Below are 25,430 nucleotides of genomic sequence, written 5' to 3' on the forward strand. Positions count from 1 at the left end.
AAGGAGAATATCCCACAAGTAATGGATGATCCGTGGACTGGATACACTACAAGAGAAATACATTTATCAGGTAAGCATAAATTATGTTTTTTTATTTTTATTAAAGTACATTTGTTCTTTGTTGAAAAGGTGTTGATTATTTTGGATATTAAGGTAATTAGTTCTTTCAAGACTAACTAACATTTTATTTCTGCTTATTTATTCTTCTGTATTTTCAGAGGGTTTTTTTCCAGTTCCTCATACTAGGGAATGGAATAGGCTGAGAATTTTCTTTTATTCCTTCTTTAAAGGTTTTAAACTATATTCGTTGCTGGCAGTTCATTTCAATTTTGAAGGTTCTCCAATTTAATGGGGCAATCTCTACTTCTGCTAATTATGCTATTGTTTCTATAGCAAAATAGTATTTATTTTTTCCTTTAGATGGTTGTATCTTATTTAAGGAAAATTATTTATTTTCAGGTACTTTTCTTGGACCTGTGATTTATTTGAATGATGTTGCAATTGCTTCATTTTTTTCAGATTATGTATCAGATATTAAGTATCAGATTATGATTTATTTTAGCATTGTTAAGTACAAAATCTACTAGACTAAGTGCTGTTGCATTTGTCTTGTTGTTTTGCTTTTGTTGATTATGTAAGTCCAGTGTGTTCACTGGTCCTTTAACTGGGTTATCATGCTAATATTTTTCATTTGCGTCTTCATTTTATTGAATATTTTTGCAAATTAGGTTTATTCTATGTCTTTAGCTGTTTTAGCTAGAAGAATTTTGTGATTTCTAAGAAATCCATATTTCTTTTTTTTTTTTTTTTTAAGATAATCAATTATTTGGTTTATAATTGGATTCAATTCTTAACTGTTACTCTGGGCTTCAAGATTGAGTTCCAAGACTAAACTTTAAGCTTATATTAGTTTGGTTGTTCTTATTAAGGAACAAATTCCCAAGTAACATGTTTTTAATTGGAAATTTTTTTCATTCATTTTTTTGAAATTTGTTGTTTTGCAAATTTCTTTGATTTTGGATACAGAATAAAGTAATGCAAACACTTTTAGTGTGTTTCGGTCCTATATATTTTGGGATAATGTTGAAGCGCGGCTGATCACCCGTTGGGGCTCAAGTGCTGCTCAGACCTGGAATCTTCTGGGGTATTTCTTCCAGTTCCATTTTTAGGAACTGGGTTTTGGGGTTTTATTCAAACCTATTCATTGTTTCAAAGATAGAAAATCTTTTTGTTATATAAATGTATCATGTATAAATGGTCTATTCTGCCTTTTGTTGGTCAGTGATGGCATTATTTGTTTTCATTAGATACAATAAATGCATATCTTCATTTTCTGTTTTCATTCAGATTATTTTCTGAGGCTGTGGAATCTCATATGATTCAACTTTGTTCTTTCAGGACATAGTTAGAGGATCTTTTTTTCAAAAGCTCTTGATTCCTCACACAAGGGTCACCTTTTTTTAGGTTTCCAGATAGTTTGTGTCACTGTCTTTGTCTCTATCGGACAAGGGACAATTTTATTGGGTTCCGTCTGTCGGTACCTTTAGTCTCTATTATTTCCTTCAATTGCTATATATGCATAGAAGTTTTAGGTCTTATGGCCACAGCATTGGATTCAATTCCCTTTGCTCATTTTTAATAGAGATAACCTCTTCCAGTTTTTTAATGCTGAATTATGGTGCAGGGATTCTAGGATTTTACATTTTAAATCTTCAAATCCTAATATTTATCTATCTTGATTTGGTGGTTAAGATCACCATCATTTAGTTCTACAGGTCTCTTTGTTTGTTTCAACCTGGGCCATGATCTTTACAGATGTGAGTCTTTTTGGTTGGGAGGCTGTCTGAGGATCTCTGTCAGCACAAGGGGTTTTGAAATCTTAGGAGGCGAGATTACCATTTTGATTTTTTAGAACGTGCATTCTCAGAGTTTTTGAAGAAGAGACGTTTTTTGTTTTCAGACAATATCACTACTATGGTGTATGTCAATCATCAGGGTGGGACTATCAGTCCTTAGGCTGTGACAGAAGTGTCTCGGATATTAGCTTAGGCTAAATCCAGCTACTATCTAAATTCTGTGTTTTTTTTTCCCCCAGGTATAGATATTTGGGAAGTGGATTATCTCTGTTAATCAAGCTTTATATCCGGGAGAATGGTCTCTCATACCTACATATGTTTTTCAATTTTTCAGATGTGAGCATTTCTAGAAATAGATCTGTTGGCATCTCATCTGAATAAAGAACTTCCCAGGGGCCTATTCAGGTCCGGGGATCCTCAGGCGGAAGTAGTATATGCATTGAAATTTCTTTGGAATTATCTTTTTGCCTATTTCTTTCCGCCTCTAGTTCTTCTTCCAAAGTGATTTCCAAAATTCTTTTGGAGTATTTGTTTGTTCTGCTGGTGGCTCCAGCATGGCCTCTCAGGTTTTGGTATGCGTATCTCATTCGAATGGCCAGTTGCCAACCTTGGACACTTCCGTTTAAACCAGACCTTCTTTCTCAAGGCCCATTTTTTCCATCAGGATCTCAAATCATTAAATTTGAAGGGATGGAGATTGAACGATTGATTTTTAGTCATAGAGGTTTCTCTGACTCATTGATTAATACTTAGTTTCAGGCTCGTAAATCTGTCTCTAGAAAGATTTGTTATCGAGTCTGGAAGACCTACTTTTCTTGGCATTCTTTTAAAATTCATAGAATTTTATAATTTTTTCAGGTTGGTTTGTATAAGGTTTTGTCTTCAGTTCTTTGATAGGACAAATCTCTACTCTTTCTGTTCTTTTTTCTCAGAAAGATTGCTAATCATCCTGATATTCATTGTTTTGATCCGTATCAAGCCTGTCATTAATTCAATCTCTCCTCTTTGGAGTTTCAATTTGGTGCTGAGGGCTTTACAGGCTCCTCCGTTTGAAACTATGCATTTTCTGTACATTAAATTACTTTCTTGGAAAAGTATTGTTCCTTTGGTTATTTCTTCTGCTAGAAGAGTTTTTGAGTTATCTGCTCTTTTTTGTGAATATCCTTTTCTGATTTATTCATCAGGATAAGGCAGTATTACTTCCTGATATTCATCATTTTTGGTTTTGATTCGTATCAAACCTGTCATTAAGCCAATTTCTCCTCCTTGGAGTCTTAATTTGGTTCTGAAGGCTTTTCAGGCTCTTCTATTTGAGCATATGTTTGCTCTGGACATTAATTACTTTCATGGAAAGTATTGTTCTTTTTGGACATCTCTTCAGCTAGAACAGTTTTTGAATTATCTGTTCTTTCTTGTGAATCTCTGATTTTTTTTCATCAGGATAAGGTGGTTTTTGCTGTCCTCATTTCAATTCTTACCTAAAGTTATAAATTCTAACAACATTAGGGAGGACTTACTACTGTTTTCCTAAGACTTCTTTGATGAGATTCTTACTTTCTTTTATGGGATGAGTTTTTGAAATTCTATGTTGAAGCTATTCAGATTTCAGATAGACTTCTAGTCTATTTGTTATCTTTTCTGGTTTTAGGAAGGTCAAAAGGATTCTGCCATTTAATTTGGCATCTTGATTAAACTTTTGATTCATCATACTTATTTGGAGTTGGGTGGATTCCCGCCTCGGAGGATTACGGCTCATTCTACTAGGTAAGTTTCTACTTCCTGGGCTTTTTAAGAATGAAGCTTCTGTTGATCAGATTTGCAAAGCAATGACTTGGTCTTCTTTGCATACTTTTACTATGTTCTACCATTTTGATGTTTTCTCTTCTTTAGAAGCAGTTTTGGTAGAATGGTACTTCAGGCAGCTGTTTCAGTTTGATTCTTCTGCTTATAATTTCAGTTTTTTTCATTATAAAAATTGAAACTTTTTTGATTGGGATAGTGGATTAATTTTTCAGCGGAATTGGCTGTCTTTATTTTATCCCTCCCTCTCTAGTGACTCTTGCGTGGAAGTTCCACATCTTGGGTATTTATTATCCCATACGTTACTAGCTCATAGACTCTTGCTAATTACATGAAAGAAAACATAATTTATGTAAGAACTTACCTGATAAATTCATTTCTTTCATATTAGCAAGAGTCCATGAGGCCCACCCTTTTTATGGTGGTTATGATTTTTTTGTATAAAGCACAATTATTCCAATTCCTTATTTGATGCTTTCGCTCCTTTCTTATCACCCCACTTCTTGGCTATTCGTTAAACTGAATTGTGGGTGTGGTGAGGGGTGTATTTATAGGCATTTTGAGGTTTGGGAAACTTTGCCCCTCCTGGTAGGAATGTATATCCCATACGTCACTAGCTCATGGACTCTTGCTAATATGAAAGAAATTAATTTATCAGGTAAGTTCTTACATAAATTATGTTTTTTAAAGGGACAGTAAAAAGATGTTTATATAAAATGTTAGTTATGTGTTTACTTTCATGATTTATTTAACCCCTTTTCATATAATCAAGAATGGACTAAGTCTAGGTAAACAAATGAAGCAAAGGGAGATTGAGCTAGCGCTATAGGCTTATCTACAATATGAATCACACACTCACAAACTGTTATAATAATAAGGGTCACTTCTATTTGGAAGAACATATATGTTATAAAACTTATCCAGTAAAATAAGTCTCTTATCCAACAATTAATAAACGAAAAACTGGTAGGCATTCCACTTACAAGAAGTTACCTCAATCCTATGAGGTAAGTTGCTGCATCTGTGAGGGATATACCTCTGGTCTGTCCCAAAGCTAGATATGTGGCAGAAGCTGGTTAGGTCTTCCCCTCCTGGAGTATGGTGTAATGCCTCACAATGGGAGTTTCTGAGTTTCTCTGTGTGCCAGATCATTATATTAAAGGGCCATGATACCCAAATGTTGAAACACTTGAAAGCGATGCAGCATAGCTGTAAAATGCTGACTAGAAAATATCACCTGAACATCTCTATGTAAAAAAGAAAGATACTTTACCTCAAAATGTCCTAAGTATTCAAACCCCATTGCAAAGGACTTTAAGCAGCAAATCAGTATGCCTGTCCCGGAACAGCCAAGGGAGTGAGCTTTATGCACACTCATGTTATTTCCCTATTCAGTTTAAGGAAGTTTACTATAAAATCTCAAGAGAGTTAAGTGAATTCTCATGAGATCACACTAAAAGAGTTCATGACCTCAGCACTACGGATGCTGATTGGCTGCTGTTCATTTCTTCATTTTTTTTTTGCCTGCAGCTGGATAGCAGCTGCAGTATACATTTTTACACAGGACTTACTCTGGTGAGCTAAGGAAATTGTGGGGTAAATATCTTTTTTTTTTTTTTTTTTTTTTTTTTTAGATATAGATTCTCAGGTGATATTTTTCTGTCAGCTTTTTAAACTTATACTGCATCAGTTTCAAGTGATTTAGCATATGAGTATTATGTCCCTTTAAGACAAAAACGCGAAAGCAAAAAATAGAATAATACTGTTTTAATAAAAAAAGACAGCACAAATACAATTTCTGCTCACATTTAAAAACCTCAAACATATGAGGTATGTGTAAGCACACAATGCAAGACCCTTGTCAGTATTCAAGAGGTCTTCGTTTTCCCAGCAAAGGGTAAATTAGCAACGTGAAATAAAAATAGAACCAAAAATGTCTTAAAAGCACCAATGCGGTGCTGTGCTGGCACACAAGGGTGCCCTGGAAATTAGTCGCTTGCGCGTTTTGAAGGATCACATCTTCCTTCTTCCTCAGAGGAACCGAACTGTGGCTTGCCTTGTTGTCTACACACTCAAGCCCAGGATGGCTACTCCAAATAAGGCAGATTGTTGGTGGGGTTGGTCTTTTGAAAAGGAATTGCGGCAAACAAGATGTTAATTCCATTTTAAAATTGTTTACACTAGGCTGACATTGTATTCTACAACAACACAACACAAATGTCTTGTATTTACAAACGCCTAGATTACGAGTTTTGCGGTAACAGGGGTGCGTTGCTAACGAGCCTCACATTAAACAACGCTGGTATTACAAGTTTTCTGAATGGCTGCGTTAGCCTCAGAAAAGTGAGCGTTGAGCAAATTTAGCTCCACTTCTCACTGTAATACCAGCGCTGCACGATTTCCCCATGGGAAACAATGGGGCTGAGACGGCTGGAAAAAAAAACCTAACACCTGCAAAAAAGCAGCGTCCAGCTTCTAACGCAGCCCCATTGTTTCCTATGGGGAAATACTTTTTATGTCTACACCTAACACCCTAACATGAACCCCGAGTCTAAACACCCCTAATCTTACACTTATTAACCTCTAATCGCCGACACCTGCATTATATTATTAACCCCTAATCTGCCGCTCCGGACACCGCTGCAACCTACATTATAACTATGAACCCCTAATCTGCTGCCCCTAACACCGCCACCACCTACATTATATATATATATATATATATATATATATATATATATATATATATATATATTAACCCCTAATCTGCCACCCCAATGTCGCCGCAACCTAACTACAATTATTAACCCCTAAACCTAAGTTTAACCCTAACACCCCCCTAACTTAAATCTATTTTTAATATATATAAATAAAATTACTATAATTAAATAAATAAATCCTATTTAATACTAAATACTTACCTATAAAATAAACCCTAAGATAGCTACAATATAACTAATAGTTACATTATAGCTATTTTAGGATTTATTTTACAGGCAACTTTGTTTTTATTTTAACTAGGTATAATAGTTATTAAATAGTCATTAACTATTTAATAACTACCTAGCTAAAATAAATACAAATATACCTGTAAAATAAACCCTAACCTAAGTTACAATTACACCTAACACTACCTAACACTACTCTATAAATAAAAAAAATAACTAAATTAAATTAAACTAATTACAATTAAATTAAATAAACTAAATTACGAAAAACCCCCCCACTAATTTACAGAAAATAAAAAAGAAATTACAATTTTTTAAACTAATCCCCCTAATAAATCCCCCTAATAAAATAAAAAAAAATCCCAAAAAAATAAAATTCCCTACCCTATACTTAAAAGGGCCTTTTGCGGGGCATTGCCCCAAAGTAATCAGCTCTTTTACCTGTAAAAAAAAAAAAAATACAATACCCCCCCCAACATTACAACCCACCACCCACATACCCCTACTCTAAAACCCACCCTACCTTAAGCCGTCTTCACCCAGCCGAGCACAAGTGGTCCTCCAGAGGGTCTGAAGTCTTCATCCTATCCGGGCAGAAGAGGACATCCAGACCGGCAGAACGCTTCATCCAAGCGGCATCTTCTATCTTCATCCTTCCGGAGCGGAGCGGGTCCATCTTCAAGACATCCGACGCGGAGCATCCTCTTCCATCAGACGACGACGACTGAATGACTGGTCCTTTAAGTGACGTTATCCAAGATGGCGTCCCTTGAATTCAGATTGGCTGATAGAATCCTATAAGCCAATCGGAATTAAGGTAGGAAAAATCCGATTCGCTGATGCTATCAGCCAATCGGATTGAAGTTCAATCCGATTGGCTGATTCAATCAGCCAATAGGATTGAGCTTGCATTCTATTGGCTGATTGGAACAGCCACTAGAATGCAAGCTCAATCCTATTGGCTTATTTTATCAGCCAATCGGATTGAACTTCAATCCGATTGGCTGATAGCATCAGCCAATCGGATTTTTCCTACCTTAATTCCGATTGAATTATAGGATTCTATCAGCCAATCGTAATTCAAGGGACGCCATCTTGGATGACGTCACTTAAAGGAACCGTCATTCAGTCGTCGGCCGGGAACAGAAGAGGATGCTCCGCGTCGGATGTCTTCAAGATGGACCAGCTCCGCTCCGGTTGGAAGAAGATAGAAGATGCCGCCTGGATGAAGAGTTCTGCCGGTCTGGATGTCCTCTTCTGCCCAGATCGGATGAAGACTTATGCCCCTCTGGAGGTCCACTTGTGCCCGGCTGGGTGAAGACTGCTCAAGGTAGGGTGATCTTCAAGGGGGTAGTGTTGGTTTTCTTTTAAAGGGGGGTTTGGGTGGGTTTCAGCGTAGGGGTATGTGGGTGGTGGGTTTTAAGGGCTATTTGTAATTTAGTATAGGGTAGGGAATTTTATTATTTTGGGGGGCTTTTTTATTTTATTAGGGGGATTAGATTAGGTGTAATTAGTTTAAAAAAATGTAATTTCTTTTTTATTTTCTGTAATTTAGTGTTTTTTTCATAATTTAGTTTATTTAATTTAATTGTAATTAGTTTAATTTAGTTATTTTTTTATTTATAGAGTAGTGTTAGGTGTAATTGTAACTTAGGTTAGGATTTATTTTACAGGTAAATTTGTTTTTATTTTAGCTAGGTAGTTATTAAATAGTTAACTATTTAATTACTATTCTACCTAGTTAAAATAAATACAAAGTTGCCTGTAAAATAAAAATGAATCCTAAAATAGCTATAATGTAACTATTAGTTATATTGTAGCTATATTAGGGTTTATTTTATAGGTAAGTATTTAGTTTTAAATAGGATTAATTTATTTAATTATAGTAATTTTATTTAGATTTATTTAAATTAGATTTAAGTTAGGGGAGGTTAGGGTTAGACTTAGGTTTAGGGGTTAATACATTTAATATAGTAGCAGCGATATTGGGGGCGGCATATTAGGGGTTAATAATTGTAGGTAGGTGTCGGCGATGTTGGGGACAGCAGATTAGGGGTTAATAATATTTATTATAGTGTTCGTGAGGCAGGAGTGCAGCGGTTTAGGGGTTAATACATTTATTAAAGTGGCGGTGATGTCTGGTCGGCAGATTAGGGGTTAATTTTTTTTATTATAGGGTTTGTGATGTGAGGGGGCCTCGGTTTAGGGGTTCATAGGTAGTTTATAGGTGTTAGTGTACTTTTTAGCACTTTAGTTATGAGCTTTATGTTCCGGCGTTAGCCCATAAAACTCTTAACTACTGACTTTTAAATGCGGTAGAAGTTTTGGCAGGAGAGGCTGTACCGCTCACTTCTTCCAAGACTTGTAATACCGGCCTTAGGCAAATCCCATTAAAAAGATAGGATACGCAATTGACGTAAGGGGATTTACGGTAGCCAAAAGTCGCGGAAGAAAAGTGAGCGGTACACCTGTACCTGCCAAACTTATAATACCAGCGGGCGTAAAAAGCAGCGTTGGGACCTCTCAACGCTGCTTTTTAAGGCTAACGCAGAACTCGTAATCTAGCCGAAAGTGTTTACTGTCTCTTTTAATTTTACTGAAACAATTACATGTACATGTTTATTTTATGCCTGCTATTTTCCTGCAGGATCTCCCTATGCCGAAAATGTTAGTGTTTTTCTCATTTATAGCAAAGCCATTAGTCTATAGCACTGCTGTGCTAGGACTTGAGATGACAAGAATGATCTTTTTGCATTAGTGGACAGATGAGTTTTCAGGAGTTTATACATAATTTTGAGGTCTTATTTTTCAGCCACCAGCGGTTACTCTTGTTTACCTCCTATTTCTCCTTCAAGGATTATTTCTCCTCATTTTTTGCGATAAGTACAAATGCTAGCACTATATTTTTTTAAGTTTGTGAGGGGTTGTGGTTTTATTTTTCCTAGCTATGTGGTAAAAGAAGCAGAGGGATCCAGTACTTAAGTTATCCTTGAGGAGAAATCTGAAGTTAAGTAGAACTGCTCCTAGGTTAAAGTTATGTTGCTGAGGTGGTCTTGGATGAGATTTCTCAGGTGGATTGTAAGGCATTCCTCAAGATTCAAGAGGTAGAATTGGTCCCAAATCAGTCCATCACCAGGTGACTTGAATTGTCTGAATTGTTAAAAAAGCCCACCTAGGTGTCGGAGTAATACAAATAGATTGGTTTTTTTTTCTACAAAATATAGTCCAAAAAGCCAGCAAGTTTTAATGAAACACTGGTATGTTTTAAGGGATTGTAATACTGATATTAAGGAGTTCCAGGAAGTACTAATTTTTGCCTATAAGAGGGCCCCTAATTTGAGGGATAGTCTGGTGAGAGCAGGCATTAGTCATGGTCATTCTTTGAGATGGTTTATTACCAAAGAGAATAGGGGGACTGATCCTTGTTTAGGTTGTAGAAACTGTAATAATTTGACTAAAGGAAATAAAAAAATTCATCCAGTCACAAGGAAGAAATTTGATATCAGAGGGTACTATACCTGCTACACAGAATATACAACTTATCTCATCAAATTCCTATGTTGGCAAGAGAGAATCAATAAACACAAGTAGAGTATTAGACATAATGTTTTAGAGGCTCCAGTTGCACATCACGTTATTCAGGCTGGGCATGGAGTGAGTCAGCTCCAATTTAAAGGGATACTAAACCCAAATTTTTTGTATCATTGTTCAGATAGAGCATGCAATTTTAAGCTACTTTCTAATTTACTCCTATGATACATTTTTCTTCGTTCTCTTGCTATCTTTATTTCAAAAGCAGAAATGTAAAGCTTAGGAGCCTGCCCATTTTAGGTTCAGCACCCTGGATAGTGCTTGCTTATTGGTGTCTACATTTAGCCAACCAATAAGCAAGCATAACCCATGTTCTGAACCAAAAATGGGCCGGCTACTAAGCTTTACATTCCTGCTTTTTAAAATAAACATACCAACAGAACGAAGAAAAATTGATGAAAGGAGTAAATTAGAAAGTTGCTTAGAATTGCATGCTCTGTCTGAATCGGGAAAGAAAAAAAAATTGGGTTTAGGGATTGATTTATCAAAGGCTTTGCAAGCCTTTCGACCACCTACGGCTGCAGGTTCTCACAAGAGAGACCTGCACTCCGTCATCAGACCGCTGCTTTCCTTATTTCTTTCATGTAATTAACAAGAGTCCATGAGCTAGTGACGTATGGGATATACATTCCTACCAGGAGGGGCAAAGTTTCCCAAACCTTAAAATGCCTATAAATACACCCCTCACCACACCCACAAATCAGTTTTACAAACTTTGCCTCCAAGGGAGGTGGTGAAGTAAGTTTGTGCTAGATTCTACGTTGATATGCGCTCCGCAGCAAGTTGGAGCCCGGTTTTCCTCTCAGCGTGCAGTGAATGTCAGAGGGATGTGAGGAGAGTATTGCCTATTGAATGCAGTGATCTCCTTCTACGGGGTCTATTTCATAAGGTTCTCTGTTATCGGTCGTAGAGATTCATCTCTTACCTCCCTTTTCAGATCGACGATATACTCTTATATTTACCATTTCCTCTACTGATTCTCGTTTCAGTACTGGTTTGGCTTTCTACAAACATGTAGATGAGTGTCCTGGGGTAAGTAAGTCTTATTTTCTGTGACACTCTAAGCTATGGTTGGGCACTTTATTTATAAAGTTCTAAATATATGTATTCAAACATTTATTTGCCTTGACTCAGAATGTTCAACTTTCCTTATTTCCAGACAGTCAGTTTCATATTTGGGATTATGCTTTAATTATCATATTTTTCTTACCTCAAAAATTTGACTTTTTCCCTGTGGGCTGTTAGGCTCGCGGGGGCTGAAAATGCTTCATTTTATTGCGTCATTCTTGGCGCGGACTTTTTTGGCGCAAAAATTCATTTCGTTTCCGGCGTCATACGTGTCGCCGGAAGTTGCGTCATTTTTTTGACGTTATTTTGCGCCAAAAATGTCGGCGTTCCGGATGTGGCGTCATTTTTGGCGCCAAAAGCATTTAGGCGCCAAATAATGTGGGCGTCTTATTTGGCGCCAAAAAATATGGGCGTCGTTTTTGTCTCCACATTATTTCAGTCTCATTTTTCATTTGCTTCTGGTTGCTAGAAGCTTGATGTTTGGCATTTTTTTCCCATTCCTGAAACTGTCTTATAAGGAATTTGATCTATTTTGCTTTATATGTTGTTTTTTCTCTTACATATTGCAAGATGTCTCACGTTGCATCTGAGCCAGAAGATACTACAGGAAAACCTCTGCCTGCTGGATCTACCAAAGCTAAGTGTATCTGCTGTAAACTTTTGGTAGCTATTCCTCCAGCTGTTGTTTGTATTAAATGTCATGACAAACTTGTTAATGCAGATAATATTTCCTTTAGTGATGTACCATTGCCTGTTGCAGTTCCCTCAACATCTAAGGTGCAGAATGTTCCTGATAACATAAGAGATTTTGTTTCTGAATCCATAAAGAAGGCTTTGTCTGTTATTTCTCCTTCTAGTAAACGTAAAAAGTCTTTTAAATCTTCTCTCTCTACAGATGAATTTTTAAATGAACACCATCATTCTGATTCTTTGGACTCTTCTGGTTCAGAGGATTCTGTCTCAGAGATTGATGCTGATAAATCTTCATATTTATTTAAGATGGAATTTATTCGCTCTTTACTTAAAGAAGTACTAATTGCTTTAGAAATAGAGGATTCTAGTCCTCTTGATACTAATTCTATACGTTTGGATAAGGTTTTTAAAGCTCCTGCGGTTATTCCAGAAGTCTTTCCTGTTCCTAATGCTATTTCTGCAGTAATTGCTAAGGAATGGGATAGATTGGGTAATTCATTTACTCCTTCTAAACGTTTTAAGCAATTATATCCTGTTCCGCCTGACAGATTAGAATTTTGGGACAAAATCCCTAAAGTTGATGGGGCTATTTCTACCCTTGCTAAACGTACTACCATTCCTACATCAGATGGTACCTCGTTTAAGGATCCTTTAGATAGAAAAATTGAATCTTTTCTAAGAAAAGCTTATCTATGTTCAGGTAATCTTCTTAGACCTGCTATATCATTGGCTGATGTTGCTGCAGCTTCAACTTTTTGGTTGGAAACTCTAGCGCAACAAGTAACAAATCGTGATTCTCATGATATTATTATTCTTCTCCAGCATGCTAATAATTTCATCTGTGATGCCATTTTTGATATTATTAGAGTTGATGTTAGATTTATGTCTCTGGCTATCTTAGCCAGAAGAGCTTTATGGCTTAAGACTTGGAATGCTGATATGGCTTCTAAATCAACTCTACTTTCCATTTCTTTCCAGGGAAACAAATTATTTGGTTCTCAGTTGGATTCTATTATTTCAACTGTTACTGGTGGGAAAGGAACTTTTTTACCACAGGATAAAAAGTCTAAAGGTAAAAACAGGGCTAACAATCGTTTTCGTTCCTTTCGTTTCAACAAAGAACAAAAGCCTGATCCTTCGTCCTCAGGAGCAGTTTCAGTTTGGAAACCATCTCCAGTCTGGAATAAATCCAAGCCTGCTAGAAAGGCAAAGCCTGCTTCTAAGTTCACATGAAGGTACGGCCCTCATTCCAGTTCAGCTGGTAGGGGGCAGGTTACGTTTTTTCAAAGAAATTTGGATCAGTTCTGTTCACAATCTTTGGATTCAGAACATTGTTTCAGAAGGGTACAGAATTGGTTTCAAGATGAGACCTCCTGCAAAGAGATTTTTTCTTTCCCATGTCCCAGTAAATCCAGTGAAAGCTCAAGCATTTCTGAATTGTGTTTCAGATCTAGAGTTGGCTGGAGTAATTATGCCAGTTCCAGTTCCGGAACAGGGGATGGGGTTTTATTCAAATCTCTTCATTGTACCAAAGAAGGAGAATTCCTTCAGACCAGTTCTGGATCTAAAATTATTGAATCGTTATGTAAGGATACCAACGTTCAAGATGGTAACTGTAAGGACTATATTGCCTTTTGTTCAGCAAGGGAATTATATGTCCACAATAGATTTACAGGATGCATATCTGCATATTCCGATTCATCCAGATCATTATCAATTCCTGAGATTCTCTTTTCTAGACAAGCATTACCAATTTGTGGCTCTACCGTTTGGCCTTGCTACAGCTCCAAGAATTTTCACAAAGATTCTCGGTGCCCTTCTGTCTGTAATCAGAGAACAGGGTATTGTGGTATTTCCGATATCTTGGTACTTGCTCCGTCTTTACATTTAGCAGAGTCTCATACGAATCGACTTGTGTTGTTTCTTCAAGATCATGGTTGGAGGATCAATTTACCAAAAAGTTCTTTGATTCCTCAAACAAGGGTAACCTTTCTGGGTTTCCAGATAGATTCAGTGTCCATGACTTTGTCTTTAACAGACAAGAGACGTCTAAAATTGATTACAGCCTGTCGAAACCTTCAGTCTCAATCATTCCCTTCGGTAGCCTTATGCATGGAAATTCTAGGTCTTATGACTGCTGCATCGGACGCGATCCCCTTTGCTCGTTTTCACATGCGACCTCTTCAGCTCTGTATGCTGAACCAATGGTGCAGGGATTACACGAAGATATATCAATTAATATCTTTAAAACCGATTGTTCGGCACTCTCTAACGTGGTGGACAGATCACCATCGTTTAATTCAGGGGGCTTCTTTTGTTCTTCCGACCTGGACTGTAATTTCAACAGATGCAAGTCTCACAGGTTGGGGAGCTGTGTGGGGATCTCTGACGGCACAAGGAGTTTGGGAATCTCAGGAGGTGAGATTACCGATCAATATCTTGGAACTCCGTGCAGTTTTCAGAGCTCTTCAGTTTTGGCCTCTTCTGAAGAGAGAATCGTTCATTTGTTTTCAGACAGACAATGTCACAACTGTGGCATACATCAATCATCAAGGAGGGACTCACAGTCCTCTGGCTATGAAAGAAGTATCTCGAATTTTGGTTTGGGCGGAATCCAGCTCCTGTCTAATCTCTGCGGTTCATATCCCAGGTGTAGACAATTGGGAAGCGGATTATCTCAGTCGCCAAACGTTGCATCCGGGCGAATGGTCTCTTCACCCAGAGGTATTTCTTCAGATTGTTCAAATGTGGGGGCTCCCAGAGATAGATCTGATGGCCTCTCATCTAAACAAGAAACTTCCCAGGTATCTGTCCAGATCCCGGGATCCTCAGGCGGAGGCAGTGGATGCATTATCACTTCCTTGGAAGTATCATCCTGCCTATATCTTTCCGCCTCTAGTTCTTCTTCCAAGAGTAATCTCCAAGATTCTGAGGGAATGCTCGTTTGTTCTGCTAATAGCTCCGGCATGGCCTCACAGGTTTTGGTATGCGGATCTTGTCCGGATGGCATCTTGCCAACCATGGACTCTTCCGTTAAGACCAGACCTTCTGTCTCAAGGTCCTTTTTTCCATCCGGATCTGAAATCCTTAAATTTAAAGGTATGGAGATTGAACGCTTGATTCTTGGTCATAGAGGTTTCTCTGACTCCGTGATTAATACTATGTTACAGGCTCGTAAATCTGTATCTCGAGAGATATATTATAGAGTCTGGAAGACTTATATTTCTTGGTGTCTTTCTCATCATTTTTCTTGGCATTCTTTTAGAATACCGAGAATTTTACAGTTTCTTCAGGATGGTTTAGATAAGGGTTTGTCCGCGAGTTCTTTGAAAGGACAAATCTCCGCTCTTTCTGTTCTTTTTCACAGAAAGATTGCTATTCTTCCTGATATTCATTGTTTTGTACAAGCTTTGGTTCGTATAAAACCTGTCATTAAGTCAATTTCTCCTCCATGGAGTTTGAATTTGGTTTTGGGAGCTCTTCAAGCTCCTCCGTTTGAACCTATGCATTCATTGGACATTAAATTACTTTCTTGGAAAGTTTTGTTCCTTTTGGCCATCTCTTCTGCTAGAAGAGTTTCTGAATTATCTGCTCTTTCGTGTGAGTCTCCTTTTCTGATTTTTCATCAGGATAAGGCGGTGTTGCGAACTTCTTTTGAATTTTTACCTAAAGTTGTGAATTCCAACAACATTAGTAGAGAAATTGTGGTTCCTTCATTATGTCCTAATCCTAAGAATTCTAAGGAGAAATCATTGCATTCTTTGGATGTTGTTAGAGCTTTGAAATATTATGTTGAAGCTACGAAATCTTTCCGTAAGACTTCTAGTCTATTTGTTATCTTTTCCGGTTCTAGGAAAGGCCAGAAAGCTTCTGCCATTTCTTTGGCATCTTGGTTGAAATCTTTAATTCATCTTGCCTATGTTGAGTCGGGTAAAATTCCGCCTCAAAGAATTACAGCTCATTCTACTAGGTCAGTTTCTACTTCCTGGGCGTTTAGGAATGAAGTTTCGGTTGACCAGATCTGCAAAGCAGCAACTTGGTCCTCTTTGCATACTTTTACTAAATTCTACCATTTTGATGTATTTTCTTCTTCTGAAGCAGTTTTTGGTAGAAAAGTTCTTCAGGCAGCGGTTTCAGTTTGAATCTTCTGCTTATGTTTTTTGTTAAACTTTATTTTGGGTGTGGATTATTTTCAGCAGGAATTGGCTGTCTTTATTTTATCCCTCCCTCTCTAGTGACTCTTGTGTGGAAAGATCCACATCTTGGGTAGTCATTATCCCATACGTCACTAGCTCATGGACTCTTGTTAATTACATGAAAGAAAACATAATTTATGTAAGAACTTACCTGATAAATTCATTTCTTTCATATTAACAAGAGTCCATGAGGCCCACCCTTTTTTGTGGTGGTTATGATTTTTTTGTATAAAGCACAATTATTCCAATTGCTTATTTTATATGCTTCGCACTTTTTTTCTTATCACCCCACTTCTTGGCTATTCGTTAAACTGATTTGTGGGTGTGGTGAGGGGTGTATTTATAGGCATTTTAAGGTTTGGGAAACTTTGCCCCTCCTGGTAGGAATGTATATCCCATACGTCACTAGCTCATGGACTCTTGTTAATATGAAAGAAATGAATTTATCAGGTAAGTTCTTACATAAATTATGTTTTTTCGCCACCTCTAAAGTGGCGAAATTCAATCTCTGCGGTCTAGTCCGACCCTGGAGATTGACAACTCTTGCCCACGAGTGATTGGCTGTGCGCGTGCAGGGGGCTGGATTGCACACGAGCACAAAATAGCGCTTGTGTGCAATGCTGAATTCTGCCAGGGGTAATTCAGCCCACCAGAGGCGAGGTGCGGCGGACAGAGGCGCGTATGTGCGCCCTGTCCACCTCAGCTTGGTAAATCGCCCTCTTAGTATCCCTTTAGGGTGATTGATTGCATACGTAGACCTAGACTTGGAGGTAATAAGGAACTCCCTTTAAAACAGATGGAAGTGTTTTTGATTTTTAAACCTTATACTTTAATGCCTAGGGGTATGAATAAAGAGATTGAATGGTCTTTTTTTCTGAATTGATTTAATTGTATATATTTTTGTCTGTGTATTCTGCAATTCCCCACTAGGGGACACTGTTTGTATATATGAGATTTTTTGCAGTGTGTTTGCTCTGAAAGAGTTAAATTAGCTGACTGCCTTAATGGCTTATACAATTCTAGTGGAATCACTGTAGGCATGAATAAGGGCTGTGTCTCAAAAGGTTGCTGATCCTTATTATTAATGGCTTAATAAAAGTTTCTATTTTTAGATAGTATGGCTACACTGTTTCTATTTTATATTAATGTGTTTGGCCAATTTATTGCTAAATGTTGTGAATTTAGAAATACTCCATCTCTGTGCTAAATGTTTTGGTCTGTGTAGCTTTTTTGTTTTGTGCAATCATTTCTGATTTTCAGCTAGCTCACAAAAGCTTTACATTCCTGATATTGCAGTTGTGTTTTGTTATTGTTTCAGACAATGAAAATAGTTTTCTCCTGTTAAGTGTGGTCAGTCCACGGGTCATCATTACTTCTGGGATATTATCTGCTCCCCTACAGGAAGTGCAAGAGGATTCACCCAGCAGAGTTGCTATATAGCTCCTCCCCTCTACGTCACCTCCAGTCATTCTCTTGCACCCAGCAACTAGATAGGTCGTGTGAGAGGACTATGGTGATTATACTTAGTTTTATATCTTCAATCAAAAGTTTGTTATTTTAAAATAACACCGGAGTGTGTTATTACCTCTCTGGCAGAGTTTGAGGAAGAATCTACCAGAGTTTGCTATGATTTTAGCCGGAGTAGTTAAGATCATATTGCTGTTCTCGGCCATCTGAGGAGTGAGGTAAACTTCAGATCAGGGGACAGCGGGCAGATGAATCTGCATAGAGGTATGTAGCAGTTTTTATTTTCTGACAATGGAATTGATGAGAAAATCCTGCCATACCGATATAATGTCATGTATGTATACTTTACACTTCAGTATTCTGGGAGAATGGTGCTTCACTAGAATTACACTGTAAGAAAGACATAAAGCTGTTTAATAACTAGAGATTATGTTTAACGTTTTTGCTGGAATGTAAAATCGTTTTCATTTACTGAGGTACTGAGTGAATAAATGTTTGGGCTATTTTTCCACTTGGCAGTTGCTTAAATCTGTTTTTTCTGTCAGTTTCTGTTCTCCCTCACTGCTGTGTGTGTGGGGGAGGGGCGCTTTTACTATGCATCAAATATTTCAGTCAGCATTCCCTGCATGATCCGGTTCATCTCTACAGAGCTCAGGGGTCTTCAAACTTATTTTGAGGGAGGTAATTTCTCTCAGCAGAGCTGTGAGAATTATAGTTTAACTGAGATAAAAAACGTTTATTCTGTAATTTGTTTCCTGCTTTCAGAAATTGTTATCTTTGCTAATGGGATTAAACCTTTGCTAAAGTTGTGTTGTTTAATTGCTGAGGGGAACAATCCTTTGCTAAAACTGTATATTCTGACAAAGATTGATGTTTTCATCCATAATTATATCCAAACTATAAGATTTGCTAGGAATATTTACTCCTTTGCCATAATGTAATTTGTGTTCTTAGTATTATTATGGGTTTCCAAAGGTATCATGAAATATGGTTATATTTTTGTCCTCCATTCTATATTCCAGGAAGTAACTTTTTTTTTTTTGGCCATGTGCATGTATTATTATTATTAATATTATTATTATTATTATTTTTTTTTTTAAAACTCTGTTTGTTATTGTTAAAGCAACCCATATGTTTGCCAATATAACATCACAACCATTATAGAAAATGACAGTTATACTTTTTAATACATTAGTTTTGTAATGTATATATTTGTATCATATGACAACCTGTAAAGACATACCCTGTTATCTTTACCCAACCTATCCAATACTTACCAGGTGAGACTTCCAATCTGGAGGGACTTGGACAGTAATAACCTTTACCTATATCTGCATTACCTTCCCTTCCACCTTGATTCTTACATTCTGTGTTCTGTCCATCATCAGGATTAATCTCGCCTCTTAAAATACTTTCTAATTGTCAAGAGGCTAACTGAAAAGTAATTAAACTCCCCTGAAATGTGTAAACCAGAGGGTTACAAGACTCTTCTGTTCTCTGAGGTTGAACATCATGGATCCCTCACTTTTCTGCACAATTGACTAAAATGACATACCCTGTAAGGGTATATTTCTAGGTCAAGTGGACTGCTCTATAAAAGCAAATGACTGAATACCCACCTTTTATTAATATTTCATCAATTTGAGCATAAAGACATTAAATTGATTGGTATATTCTTTTTTGTTTTCTCTTCGGTTGGAGGGGTAAAGAAAATCACGTGTTAATAACGAATATTTTAAGGCATGCGATCTTGCATTAACATTTTGTTTAAAAATTAAAGAATGACCATGCATAGAGACTGCTATTTTTTTAATTGCATTTCTGTAAACATTGCACTTATCTTGCATGCTTTTAAAATCCTTGAAATTTAACTTAAATCTTCTGTTAATTTGTAGGGGCGCTTGGCCTTTGGAAACCATTACCAGCCTCAAACCTTGTGCGTAAATTTTGATGATGCATTCCTTTCATACACTACTAAACCTCCATCAAGTCATCTTGATCAGTTCATGCACATCTTGAAGGGCAAGCTGGAGAATGTCCGAGTAATGCTAGTACCCACTCCAAGATATGTTGGACTCCAGACAGATGAGTAAGACCACTTTTGATCATTATGTTCTATTTCTCCAACATAGGTGTGTCCGGTCCACGGCGTCATCCTTACTTGTGGGATATTCTCTTCCCCAACAGGAAATGGCAAAGAGCCCAGCAAAGCTGGTCACATGATCCCTCCTAGGCTCCGCCTTCCCCAGTCATTCTCTTTGCCGTTGTACAGGCAACATCTCCACGGAGATGGCTTAGAGTTTTTTGGTGTTTAAATGTAGTTTTTATTCTTCAATCAAGAGTTTGTTATTTTAAAATAGTGCTGGTATGTACTATTTACTCTGAAACAGAAAAGAGATGAAGATTTCTGTTTGTAAGAGGAAAATGATTTTAGCAACCGTTACTAAAATCGATGGCTGTTTCCACACAGGACTGTTGAGAGGAATTAACTTCAGTTGGGGGAAACAGTGAGCAGACTTTTGCTGCTTGAGGTATGACACATTTCTAACAAGACTTGGTAATGCTGGAAGCTGTCATTTTCCCTATGGGATCCGGTAAGCCATTTTTATTAAATAAGAATAAAGGGCTTCACAAGGGCTTTAAAGACTGGTAGACATTTTTCTGGGCTAAAACGATTGATTTATAAGCATTTTTAATAGTTTATAGCTTTGAGGAGTTATTTTATTCTTGGGAATTATGTTAAATAACCGGCAGGCACTGTATTGGACACCTTTTTCACTGGGGGCCTTCTCTAATCATAGGCAGAGCCTCATTTTCGCGCCACTAATGCGCAGTTGTTTTTGGGAAGCAAGGCATGCAGATGCATGTGTGAGGAGCTCAGATACATAGAAAAAGCTTACTGAAGGCGTCATTTGGTATCGTATTCCCCTCTGGGCTTGGTTGGGTCTCAGCAAAGCAGATACCAGGGACTGTATAGGGGTTAAATATAAAAACGGCTCCGGTTCCGTTATTTTAAGAGTTAAAGCTTTCAAATTTGGTGTGCAATACTTTTAAGGCTTTAAGACACTGTGGTGAAATTTTGGTGAATTTTGAACAATTCCTTCATACTTTTTCACATTTTCAGTAATAAAGTGTGTTCAGTTTAAAATTTAAAGTGACAGTAACGGTTTTATTTTAAAACGTTTTTTGTACCTTGTTATCAAGTTTATGCCTGTTTAACATGTCTGAACTATCAGATAGACTATGTTCTGTATGTGAGGAAGCCAAGGTTCCTTCTCATTTAAATAGATGTGATGTATGTGACACAAAATTTAGAGAAAATGATGCCCAAGATGATTCCTCAAGTGAGGGGAGTAAGCATGGTACTGCATCATCCCCTCCTTCGTCTACGCCAGTCTTGCCCACACAGGAGGCCCCTAGTACATCTAGTGCGCCAATACTCCTTACTATGCAACAATTAACGGCTGTAATGGATAATTCTATCAAAAACATTTTAGCCAAAATGCCCACTTATCAGCGAAAGCGCGACTGCTCTGTTTTAGAAAATACCGAAGAGCATGAGGACGCTGATGATAATGGTTCTGACATGCCCCTACACCAGTCTGAGGGGGCCAGGGAGGTTTTGTCTGAGGGAGAAATTTCAGATTCAGGGAAAATTTCTCAACAAGCTGAACCTGATGTGATTACATTTAAATTTAAATTGGAACATCTCCGCGCTCTGCTTAAGGAGGTGTTATCTACTCTGGATGATTGTGACAATTTGGTCATTCCAGAGAAATTATGTAAGATGGACAAGTTCCTAGAGGTCCCGGGGCCCCCCGAAGCTTTTCCTATACCCAAGCGGGTGGCGGACATTGTAAACAAAGAATGGGAAAGGCCCGGCATACCTTTTGTCCCTCCCCCTATATTTAAGAAATTGTTTCCTATGGTCGACCCCAGAAAGGACTTATGGCAGACAGTCCCCAAGGTCGAGGGGGCGGTTTCTACTCTAAACAAACGCACTACTATCCCTATAGAAGATAGTTGTGCTTTCAAAGATCCTATGGATAAAAAATTAGAGGGTTTGCTTAAAAAGATGTTTGTTCAGCAAGGTTACCTTCTACAACCAATTTCATGCATTGTTCCTGTCACTACAGCAGCGTGTTTCTGGTTCGATGAACTAGAAAAGTCGCTCAATAAAGATTCTTCTTATGAGGAGATTATGGACAGAATTCATGCTCTTAAATTGGCTAACTCTTTTACTTTAGACGCCACTTTGCAATTGGCTAGATTAGCGGCGAAAAATTCGGGGTTTGCTATTGTGGCGCGCAGAGCGCTTTGGCTCAAATCTTGGTCAGCGGATGCGTCTTCCAAGAACAAATTGCTTAACATACCTTTCAAGGGGAAAACGCTGTTTGGCCCTGACTTGAAAGAGATTATTTCAGATATCACTGGGGGTAAGGGCCACGCCCTTCCTCAGGATAGGTCTTTCAAGGCTAAAAATAAACCAAATTTTCGTCCCTTTCGCAGAAACGGACCAGCCCCAAGTTCTACATCCTCTAAGCAAGAGGGTAATACTTCTCAAACCAAGCCAGCCTGGAGGCCAATGCAAGGCTGGAACAAAGGTAAGCAGGCCAAGAAACCTGCCACTGCTACCAAGACAGCATGAGATGTTGGCCCCCGATCCGGGACCGGATCTGGTGGGGGGCAGACTTTCTCTCTTCGCTCAGGCTTGGGCAAGAGATGTTCTGGATCCTTGGGCGCTAGAAATAGTCTCCCAAGGTTATCTTCTGGAATTCAAGGAGCTACCCCCAAGGGGGAGGTTCCACAGGTCTCAATTGTCTTGAGACCACATAAAAAGACAGGCATTCTTACATTGTGTAGAAAACCTGTTAAAAATGGGAGTGATTCATCCTGTTCCATTAGGAGAACAAGGGATGGGATTCTACTCCAATCTGTTCATAGTTCCCAAAAAAGAGGGAACATTCAGACCAATCTTAGATCTCAAGATCCTAAACAAATTTCTCAAGGTTCCATCGTTCAAAATGGAAACCATTCGGACAATTCTTCCTACCATCCAGGAAGGTCAATTCATGACCACGGTGGATTTAAAGGATGCGTATCTACATATTCCTATCCACAAGGAACATCATCGGTTCCTAAGGTTCGCCTTTCTGGACAAGCATTACCAGTTTGTGGCACTTCCATTCGGATTAGCCACTGCTCCAAGAATTTTCACAAAGGTACTAGGGTCCCTTCTAGCGGTGCTAAGACCAAGGGGCATTGCAGTAGTACCTTACTTGGACGACATACTGATTCAAGCGTCGTCTCTACCACAAGCAAAGGCTCATACGGACATTGTCCTGGCCTTTCTCAGATCTCACGGGTGGAAAGTGAACGTAGAAAAAAGTTCTCTATCTCCGTCAACAAGAGTTCCCTTCTTGGGAACAATCATAGACTCCTTAGAAATGAGGATTTTTCTGACAGAGGCCAGAAAATCAAAACTTCTAAGCTCTTGTCAAGTTCTTCATTCTGTTCTTCTTCCTTCCATAGCGCAGTGCATGGAAGTAATAGGTTTGATGGTCGCGACAATGGACATAGTTCCTTTTGCGCGAATTCATCTAAGACCATTACAACTGTGCATGCTCAGTCAGTGGAATGGGGATTATACAGACTTGTCTCCGACGATACAAGTAGATCAGAGGACCAGAGATTCACTCCGTTGGTGGCTGACCCTGGACAACCTGTCACAAGGGATGAGCTTCCGCAGACCAGAGTGGGTCATTGTCACGACCGACGCCAGTCTGGTGGGCTGGGGCGCGGTCTGGGAACCCCTGAAAGCTCAGGGTCTTTGGTCTCGGGTCTTCTCCCGATAAATATTCTGGAACTGAGAGCGATATTCAATGCTCTCAAGGCTTGGCCTCAGCTAGCAAAGGCCAAATTCATACGGTTTCAATCAGACAACATGACGACTGTTGCGTATATCAACCATCAGGGGGGAACAAGGAGTTCCCTGGCGATGGAAGAAGTGACCAAAATAATTCAATGGGCGGAGACTCACTCCTGCCACTTGTCTGCAATCCACATCCCAGGAGTGGAAAATTGGGAAGCGGATTTTCTGAGTCGTCAGACATTTCATCCGGGGGAGTGGGAACTCCATCCGGAAATCTTTGCCCAAATAATTCAATTGTGGGGCATTCCAGACATGGATCTGATGGCGTCTCGTCAGAACTTCAAGGTTCCTTGCTACGGGTCCAGATCCAGGGATCCCAAGGCGACTCTAGTGGATGCACTAGTAGCACCTTGGAGCTTCAACCTAGCTTATGTGTTCCCACCGTTTCCTCTCATTCCCAGGCTGGTAGCCAGGATCAAACAGGAGAGGGTATCGGTGATCTTGATAGCTCCTGCGTGGCCACGCAGGACTTGGTATGCAGATCTGGTGAATATGTCATCGGCTCCACCATGGAGGCTACCTTTGAGACAGGACCTTCTTGTTCAAGGTCCGTTCGAACATCCGAATCTGGCCTCACTCCAACTGACTGCTTGGAGATTGAACGCTTGATTTTATCAAAGCGAGGGTTCTCAGATTCTGTCATTGATACTCTTGTTCAGGCCAGAAAGCCTGTAACTAGAAAAATCTACCATAAAATATGGAAACAATATATCTGTTGGTATGAATCTAAAGGATTCCCATGGAACAAGATAAAAATTCCTAAGATTCTATCCTTTCTTCAAGAAGGTTTGGAGAAAGGATTATCTGCAAGTTCTTTGAAGGGACAGATTTCTGCTTTATCTGTTTTACTTCAGAAAAAGCTGGCGGCTGTGCCAGATGTTCAAGCTTTTGTTCAGGCTCTGGTTAGAATCAAGCCTGTTTACAAACCTTTGATTCCTCCTTGGAGTCTTAATTTAGTTCTTTCAGTTCTTCAGGGGGTTCCGTTTGAACCCCTACATTCCGTTGATATTAAGTTATTATCTTGGAAAGTTTTGTTTTTGGTTGCAATTTCTTCTGCTAGAAGAGTTTCAGAGTTATCTGCTCTGCAGTGTTCTCCTCCTTATCTGGTGTTCCATGCAGATAAGGTGGTTTTGCGTACTAAACCTGGTTTTCTTCCGAAAGTTGTTTCTAACAAAAATATTAACCAGGAGATAGTCGTGCCTTCTTTGTGTCCGAATCCAGTTTCAAAGAAGGAACGTTTGTTGCACAATTTGGATGTAGTTCGTGCTCTAAAATTCTATTTAGAGGCTACAAAGGATTTCAGACAAACATCTTCCTTGTTTGTTGTTTATTCTGGTAAAAGGAGAGGTCATAAAGCAACTTCTAACTCTCTCTCTTTTTGGCTTAAAAGCATCATCAGATTGGCTTATGAGACTGCCGGACGGCAGCCTCCTGAAAGAATCACAGCTCATTCCACTAGGGCCGTGGCTTCCACATGGGCCTTCAAGAACGAGGCTTCTGTTGATCAGATATGTAAGGCAGCGACTTGGTCTTCACTGCACACTTTTACCAAATTTTACAAATTTGATACTTTTGCTTCTTCTGAGGCTATTTTTGGGAGAAAGGTTTTGCAAGCCGTGGTGCCTTCCATCTAGGTGACCTGATTTGCTCCCTCCCATCATCCGTGTCCTAAAGCTTTGGTATTGGTTCCCACAAGTAAGGATGACGCCGTGGACCGGACACACCTATGTTGGAGAAAACAGAATTTATGTTTACCTGATAAATTACTTTCTCCAACGGTGTGTCCGGTCCACGGCCCGCCCTGGTTTTTTAATCAGGTCTGATGATTTATTTTCTCTAACTACAGTCACCACGGTATCATATGATTTCTCCTATGCAA

At 38.6% G+C, this 25,430-nt stretch overlaps 1 protein-coding gene across 8 annotated transcripts in view; it reads left to right on the forward strand.

Moving 5' to 3' along the window:
* The window catches only part of BLTP1 (bridge-like lipid transfer protein family member 1), a 1,044,923-nt gene that overhangs the window by 223,876 nt on the left and 795,617 nt on the right, over positions 1-25,430 (forward strand). For all 8 annotated transcript variants that reach the window (XM_053703615.1, XM_053703613.1, XM_053703617.1 and 5 more), the window contains one exon: positions 19,515-19,708. In XM_053703615.1, coding sequence (XP_053559590.1) covers positions 19,515-19,708 — 194 coding nt within the window. The remainder of the gene's footprint in view (positions 1-19,514; positions 19,709-25,430) is intronic.

The sequence above is a fragment of the Bombina bombina genome, chromosome 2 (assembly GCF_027579735.1).
Source record: "Bombina bombina isolate aBomBom1 chromosome 2, aBomBom1.pri, whole genome shotgun sequence".
NCBI classification, from domain to species: Eukaryota; Metazoa; Chordata; class Amphibia; order Anura; family Bombinatoridae; genus Bombina; species Bombina bombina.